The sequence below is a fragment of the Tinamus guttatus genome, unplaced genomic scaffold (genome assembly GCF_059628265.1).
Source record: "Tinamus guttatus ecotype Peru unplaced genomic scaffold, ASM5962826v1 Tinamus_guttatus_pri_ptg000244l, whole genome shotgun sequence".
Taxonomy (NCBI): domain Eukaryota; kingdom Metazoa; phylum Chordata; class Aves; order Tinamiformes; family Tinamidae; genus Tinamus; species Tinamus guttatus.
The window spans coordinates 1531626-1539214 of record NW_028288778.1 but is presented as its reverse complement, the minus strand read 5'-3'; the positions used below and the strand labels follow the sequence as shown (position 1 = coordinate 1539214).

The following is a 7589-nucleotide window of genomic DNA, read 5'->3' as shown; positions in this document are numbered from 1 at the left end:
GCGAAAAAGAGACCATGCGCTTCCTGTTTGTGCGTCGTAAAAAAAAAAAAAAAAAAAGCTAATTGAGGCTGAGTGCTTCGGCCGGGCTCCGGGGCGAGCTAATGTCCGTAGAGAGCTCGGAAGCTGCGGAGCGGGGTGGGAATGTCACGCGGTCCCGGAATTGGCTGTGGCTGCCTGCCGCAAGCTCTGGGAGAGGGATGCCCAGACGCAAGTCCTGGGAGCAGGGAGTCCATCCTGCACCCCGGAATGGGGGCACGTGCCTGTACACCCTGTGCTTCACCACCTACCACTGCACAGCAGCCGCGGTCGAGCCAGCGTGGGCAGCCTGGGACTCCCCCCGGTGCAAGGGTCCCACTCGGAATCCGGCAACGCTGGCATCGGCAGCACCGCTCAGCCCCAACAGGAACCACCAGCCCGTGAAATTCTCTGCATTCTTTGGCTTTTCTCCTGTTTGTTTCCCAAACGCGCTTAATAAACCAGCACTGGTCCTTGACGGCCTCCGCTTCCTTCCCTGGGCTCCATCCAACTCCTGCCCTGCTGGTGCTCCAAGCCCTGCACCGTGTGTGGCTGCCCACTGCTCGCCGGGTGCTGGGACAGGCTGTGGACAAGAAAAACCCCTCGAGCATCCTCGGGACGAGGCCTTGGCCCCTCTGCCTGGCAGGCGATGCCGTATTGATCCCTGCGAGCCGGGATCCAGAGGGATCGGCCAGAGTAAAACCTTCTTCAATACCCAGGTATGAAGTCCTGCATTAACGAAGCAGCTGCAAACCCGCAAAAGCCAGCCTTAGAAATTACAGCTGCAATGCTCCGGCTGCAGCCCTCCGGCCGGAGCAGATACCGGCATTCCAGGAAAAGGTGGAACGCTGGGAACGCCGGGAGCCTTCCTGCCTCACTGGGAGGCTGCAAACACCACCCCGTTTTTCAGGCCCAGGGATGGAGCCGCAAGCAGTAGCTCAGCGAGTTGCACAGCCGGTCCCCGGCTTCAGGGGTTTTGCACTGGGAATTTCAACTGCTTTTGCTATCTGGTCCCTCTTGCCTGGATTGCCCTTGGGATCTCAGAGCGGGAATCGGCCTGAAATTCCCATCCCGACACCCAGCATCATCCGCTGGGGAGGGAGGTGGGCACAGGGGTGTCCCAGCATGCGGCTAAGCCACCGCTAAGTGGGATCCTATGAATGAGGAGCACCAGTTGATGCGGAACGGAGCGGGAATGACGCTCTGCAGCATCCTAGATGCGGCACCACGGAGCAACATCTTGTATCCCAAGGAGTGGGATGCGTTCGTGCATCAACTAGGCCAGTGCAGAGCACCGTAAGCCGCAGCATCTGTCCCGTGTACTGCGGCAGGGTCTGATACAGCATGGCAGGGACGGTGGCATCTGATGTAGCACAACGGGGTCTGATACACCATGGTGGGGTCTGATGCACCCTGAGGTGACTGGTTGCATTAGGGACACGGTTAAGCGGGCATAGAGTTGATAAGTTTATGGTTGAATCTTATGATCTTAAAGGTCTTTTCCAACCATAATGATTCTATGGAGGTGTCCGATGCACCCTGGTGGGGGCTGACACATCACAGCAGGGTCCGATGCACCGTGGTGGAGTCCAACACACCACAGAGGGGTCTAATGAACCCCGGAGGAGCTAAAGGCACCGCAACGGGGTGCGATGCATCACGGCGCGGTCTGATGCACCTCGAAGGCTCCGATCCCGGTGCAGTAGCCGCAGGGAGCCGGGGCGGCCGCAGCGGGACGGGCAGCGCCCGGCCGGCCACGCACCGCCCCATTGCTCCCTTCCTCCCCACCCCTTCCCCACCGACCGCCTCCGGCCGGGAAGCGGCGCCTTTAAGAGCCCGGTGGCGCCAATCCGCTCCCGGGCGCGCCGCTCCGCGTCACGTGACGGCGCGCGCGGCGGGTTCGCGCCAAAGTGGCTCCATTGCCGCGCGGCAGCGCGCACGTGGGCGGGAACCGGGACCCGGGAACGGGGACAGGGAGCGGGTTTGTCCCGGCACCGCCGCGCGCCATGGCCCAGCTTCGCCTCACCGACTTCTTTGGGCGCACCAAGGCGGCCGGTGCCGAGCGCCGGCTCAAGGCCGCGCTGTCCCCGGGGCCGCTGGGGAAGCGGGCGCTGAGCGCGGAGCCCCCGGGGCCGCCCGGCTCCCCGCGCACCCCCGCGCGGCCCGGCGGCGGCGGCGGGAGCATCCCGGCGCTGGCGGGCAGGAAGCGGCGGCGGCAGGAGCTGGATGAGGAGCCGGGCGCGGAGCGCAGCGGGAAGTCGGCGCGGAAGAGGCTGGAGCTGCCGCGGGATGCGGTGAGGGGCTGCGGCTGAGCCGGGCGCGGGGCTTGGAGCAGGGGAAGCTAAACCAGGCACAGCCCCTGGTGCGGGGCTGGGGGGTTGCGAGCTGCTCCCTGCCCTCATTTGGGTTCCCTACACCCAGCGAGCTCCACCGCTCACCATTCCCACCCTCCCGCAGGCTTCCAGCCACGTGGCCACCACTCTGACCCCCTCCTCATCAGAAGTGACACCCTCCTCGCCAGGCACAGCAGCAAAGACGACATCCAGTGCGACCCTCGGGCCGGTGCAGCCCGGTGCGATGCAGCCCGGTCAAGCCACGCCGGGCCAGAGCAGAGAGTCGAAGCAGGTACGGATGGGGGTGATTGCATGTCTTAGTGCCACCCTGTGCTGGGCGAGGTGACCCTCACTGCTCTGTCAGGTCACCTCTGCTTACCCTCCTTCCTGGACAGAGAGTGTCCCACCAAGAAGGGTCATTAATGATCCCACAGATTCTGGTTCTGCGGTGTGGAGAGGCGCTTGGTAAAGTTACTGGTGTGCCAGGCCCGGGTGCCTCCATGTCACTGTCCTCCTCTGCCCCAGGACAGCATCGCGGAGCTGAAGCGCCGCTTGCAGAGGATGAAGGCGCTCGCTGAGCTCGCCAAGGTGTCAGCAGCCTCCGCTGAGGCCAGCGCGGAGCTGCAGAGCCGCCTCAAGCGAGCGCGGGACCTGGAGCTGAGGATCCGCCAGAGGAGAGCGGAAAGAGCCAAAGCGGAGGCGCAGCCCTCGGAGGAGAGCAGCAGCGCGGCAGGGGCGGCCAGGTGAGCAGCTGCTTCGGGGCGCAGGGCTCAACAGCGGCTGCGCATGTGCAAAGCCCTTGTCCGAAGCACAGGATGACCCAAATGGTGGCAGAAGCTACTTGGAGAAGACCACAGGGATGGGGGTGGAAGGTGACCTAACTGGGGCGAGCGTGGCACGGGCTGCCGGGCAGGAAGGTGGCCCTGAGGCAGTGGGATGCTGAGCCAGCCTGTCCGGGAGGTCGCAGGCCCTGCAAGGAGCGTGCCAGGAGCTGACACCTCTTGTCCCTCTCCCGGCAGCGAGAAGGTCCCCGCGTACCAGCGCTTCCACACCCTAGCCCAGGACGTGCCGCCGGGGCTCACGCTGCCCTACAAGTTCAAGGTGCTGGCGGAGATGTTCCGCAGCATGGATGCCATCGTGGGGATGCTCTTCAACCGCTCCGAAACCGTCACCTTTGCCAAGGTCAAGCAGGGGGTGCAGGACGTGATGCGCAAGTAGGTGCAGCGTGGGCAGGGGTGGCAGGAGGGTCCCTGTCGCTGTCCCCACGGTGTCTGACCTTGCCGGGCTCTCGCAGGCAGTTCGAGGAGCGGCACGTGGGCCAGATCAAGGCGGTGTACCCGGAATCATACCGGCTGCGCCAGGAGAAGAACATCCCCACGTTCAGCAGCACCGTGAAGAAGTCGGACTATCAGCTCACCCTTGAGCCAGTGCTGGGGGAAGGTATGAGCCTGGGGTCCTGGGAGAGCAGAGGTGGGCCCGGGCGCCTGGGTCCCGCAAGGACCTTCAAGGCCCCAGCATTGCTCTCCACGCTGCCTCGCTCTGCTCTGGTCTATTAAATAATCTGATTTGTGAGTCCTGAGCGTGCCAGAAGTGGAAAACACTTGTGGGGAGAGCGCGAGGTTGAGCAGCGGTGCTGGCAGGGCACCAGGCGGCAACAGGTCTCCTGTCCCTCGAGAGGCTCTCGAGCCTTGGCTCGCGCCCAGGCAGCTGCTGCCTGGCTCCGCTTTCCACTCTGCGCCTGGCCGGGAGGGCTGTACCAGGGCTGCGGGTGACGCTCGGGGCTCCCGTTGCAGGGGAGAAGGTCGACGGCCGCCCGCACTTGTCAGCCTCGCGCCTGCTGGAGCGCAGGAAGGAGTTCAACCGCGGCCTCGTGGACATCGTCAAGCGGCACCACAAGGTGAGGGGCACCTCGGCACGCTGCTCTCGGCATCCTTGGCATTGCCCCACGGGTCAAGCCTTCCCTGGACGGTCCCAGGGTCACGGGTGGGTTTTGCCCTTGCAGGCTCCGGGTCTCCTCCCGTTGCTCTCCAGGGAAGCGCTGGGCCGGCCTGGGCGGGTGTCCAGGCTGTGGCGCAGCCCGTGGATATTCTTGGCAGGCCGGCGTGGGTGGGGAGCGTCAGGAAATGCATCGCTCGCAGCCCCGGCTCCCCTGAGCTCGCGGCCACGTAACAGTGAGCGGCACGAGGAGCGTGGGGCCACATCGGGTGGGTGGCCAGACCCCCGGTCCCTGCTGTGTGACACATCTTTCCTCCTTTTTTCCCCCACGTCTTTCTCCAGGCATTCCTGGCCTCCCTCAGCCCCCCCTTGGCGGTGCCGGATGACGAGCTGACGCGCTGGCACCCCCGCTTCAACGTGGACGAGGTGCCGGACATCGCTCCGGCCGAGCTGCCGCGGCCACCCCAGGGTGACAGGATCGCCACGGCCCAGGAGGTGCTGAGCACGGCCCGGGGCGTGATGACCCCCAAGGTGAGTGACAAAGGTGACGTTCCCAGTGAGCAGCAGACCTCAAAGCTGCTGTCTTTCCAGGAAGGTGCTGCTGGATAAGCCCAGCTCAGAGCCCTTAAGGCTCCTGAGGTCTCCTTGAGGCCCTCCTGGGACGAAGAGGGCTTGAGGATGAAGGCTGTTGCTTGGGGCTGGGGAGGTCTCTGGTACTTACTGTGGGGCTGGGAGAGAAGGTGAAGCACCCAAAGGTGCCCCCATGGCAGGTGGGGTGGCTGAGAGCCACATGAAACGGGAGCTTTGGACCAGGAATGTGGAACAGGGTTGGGAGTGGGTGCATTCCGGGGGGAATTCTCTTGTGCAGTGGAGCAGCTCCCTGCACTAACCCAATGCCACCTTGCGCTTCCCCACGAGCAGATGGAAAAAGCTCTTGCCAACATGGCCCTGAAAGCAGCTGAAACGAGTGCAGGGGAGCCGGAGGCTCCCAACGCGCCGTCCCCGGCCAGCACCTCCAGCGCGCTCAAAGGGGTGTCCCCGGCCCTGCTCGAGCGGGTGAGTGACGGGGTCGTGGCGGGGACCGCGGCGGCGCTGGCCGTGCCCCGCGGAGCCTGACCCGTGCCGTCCCGCTGCCCAGGTCCGCGCCAAGGAGGCGCAGAGGATGCGGGCGCTGCTGACGCGGGCGCCGCAGCGCGAGGAGCGGCTGGCCATGCTGGCGCGGCTGCCGGCCATGGCCCGCGTCCTGCGCAACGTCTTCGTGGCCGAGAAGAAGCAGGCGCTGAGCCTGGAGGTGGCCTGTGCCCGCATGAGTGACAGCTGCCCCACGCAGATGTCCCCCGGTACGGAACTGCGGCCGCTTTCTCCCCAGCATGGGATGTTTGGGGGCCTCTTGCATCTCCCCTTCCTCCCTCCCTCCACATGAATCCCTTCCCTGCAGGACCCTGGGGTGCACCGAGTGTGGAGCCACCAAGTTCCTCTGTCCCTTCCCTGATGCAAGGGAAGCTGCTTAGTCCAGGAGTTGAGGTTGGGATGACGCTCACCTGATCCGAAGGCGATCCAGCCCTGGTGGTTCCAGAGCAGTGGATAAGACCAGAAACCAGCGGGTTGGTGGGACTAGAAATGGCTGTAACCCCAATAGAGGCAGTTAGATCCCCGCATAGGAGGGACGGTGTTGGGCAGCTGGGTGATCCTCTCACGTGCTGGCTCCCTTAGGTGACATGGAGAAGCACCTGCGCCTCTTCACAGAGCTGCTGCCCGACTGGGTGAGCCTGCACCCCATCCGCACGGACACCTACATCAAACTGGACAAGGACAAGGACCTCCATGTCATCGCGGAGAGACTCGCCCAGGCCATCAAGGAGGCAGAAGCCCCCTGAGCCGTCTTGCACATGATCTGAGCCGTAGATGTAGCAAACCCAGGACAATGTCCTGGGACTGGGGGGATTTCCTAGGCTGGTGGGAGCGGCCGAGGGTCCAGGGAGTGGGAGGCTCATCCTTAGGGACATCTGGGATTGCAATGGACAGGCCTCACCTCCACTGTCCACCGGGACGTAACTCGCCACCCTCAAGAGCCACTCTGGCTCCTGGAGTGCCCTCTCCCATAGCGAGGGGAGCAGGCAGCCTCCTCTCGAGTGACCCTGCTCTTTGGCAAGTTTGGCACTGGAGTTTTCTTCCATTGACCGAATCCTGTGGGATGGAGGCCGGACTGGGCATGGTAAGAGGGTGACACGGAGGAAGGAGTGAAGTCACAAAGTGGTGACGTTCTCGAGCTCTGGGCCTCGTTCTGTTTTTAAGGGAGGGAAACGGCTCCGGCTCTTGCTGGAAACGATTGCGGGGCTTGTCAAAACATCTTTGTATTAAATGTTTTAAATAGAGTTGAGTTATGTTAACTCTGTGCTCTTCCTCCTTGCTCCACCGGAGCACTGCGGCTCTCCAAGACAAGGGCTGGGATTTGTCCAAGGGCTGGAGCAAGACAGGCTGGAAAAAGTGAGCAGGGGGCTGCAGAGCTGAAAGCAGCTTTTGTAAAGGGAGCTGGGGCCAGGGCCAAGGAAGAGCCAGAGCCCCTTCCCCCAGGAGCTCCCTGCAGCCGGGGTGGCTTCCAGAGCAGGGACACCCCAAGAGGCAGCTATAGGGGTGCAGCTTGGGTTGGGAACAAGGGACAAAGCCAGGGCCAGCTCCCAGGGCCAAGGGTGCTGCCTCCTGCAGCGGTACCAGGTCCTGGGTCCCTGTAGGACTGCTGAGCTCTGTGTGGGAGCTGCCTTGTCCCCTACCCATGTCCCATCCTATGCCCTGTCCCCATCCCACACTCTCCCAGTCCCGCTGCTCCTGCGTGGAGCCAGCCGAGGCCCAGGGTTTGCGCAGACCAGACTGTTCCTGCCCTGCGTTCCTGCATGCACCTTCCATCACCTCCGTGAAGAGGTGGCCCTGCAGGGACCCATCTGCACGAGCTGCTCAGGTTGGGGGTGGCAGCTCCTGGGTCCCTGCCAGTGCCCTGGGTTGCAACGTGGCCCGAGGCTCTGCCCTCAGCGCGCCCGTGCTGCAAGACATGCAGAAAGGCGAGACTGTTTAAAAAAGCATCAAGCCAGCGTTTATTTTATCAGTGCATTCTAGCCCCGTTCAGAGGGGACACCAGCCCCAGCCTGCCAAGGTGCAGAGGAGCTTTGGCACATGGGGACGAAGCTGCTGCCAGGACAGAGCCAGGCCCAGCCTGTGGGTCCGGCTCCTGCAGCCACGAGCGGAGCAGGATGGGATGTGCAAGGCGAGAGGTGGCTGCAATTCCCTGGAAACCTAAGCGTTCCCCCGGGC

The 7589-nt window shown here is 63.9% G+C and overlaps 1 protein-coding gene across 1 annotated transcript; it reads left to right on the top strand.

The window, feature by feature from the left end:
* Window positions 1–2021: 2021 nt before the first annotated feature.
* CDT1 (chromatin licensing and DNA replication factor 1) lies at window positions 2022–6265 on the top strand. The gene is made up of 11 exons (XM_088526268.1): window positions 2022–2146; window positions 2219–2309; window positions 2473–2640; window positions 2820–3091; window positions 3368–3562; window positions 3643–3788; window positions 4142–4245; window positions 4626–4814; window positions 5205–5339; window positions 5422–5623; window positions 5997–6265. Exons 1-11 carry the CDS (start codon window positions 2022–2024, stop codon window positions 6158–6160), a joined length of 1791 nt encoding a protein of 596 aa, XP_088382394.1. The 3' UTR covers window positions 6161–6265.
* The last annotated feature ends 1324 nt before the right edge of the window (window positions 6266–7589 follow it).

Excerpts from the sequence above, each read along its gene's own strand:
- CDT1 (XM_088526268.1), top strand. The coding sequence starts at position 2,022 with ATGGCCCAGCTTCGCCTCACCGACTTCTTTGGGCGCACCAAGGCGGCC. Across the intron at positions 3,092-3,367 it reads AGCGCGGCAGGGGCGGCCAG|CGAGAAGGTCCCCGCGTACC; the intron begins GTGAGCAGCTGC and ends CTCTCCCGGCAG. Across the intron at positions 3,563-3,642 it reads GTGCAGGACGTGATGCGCAA|GCAGTTCGAGGAGCGGCACG; the intron begins GTAGGTGCAGCG and ends GGGCTCTCGCAG.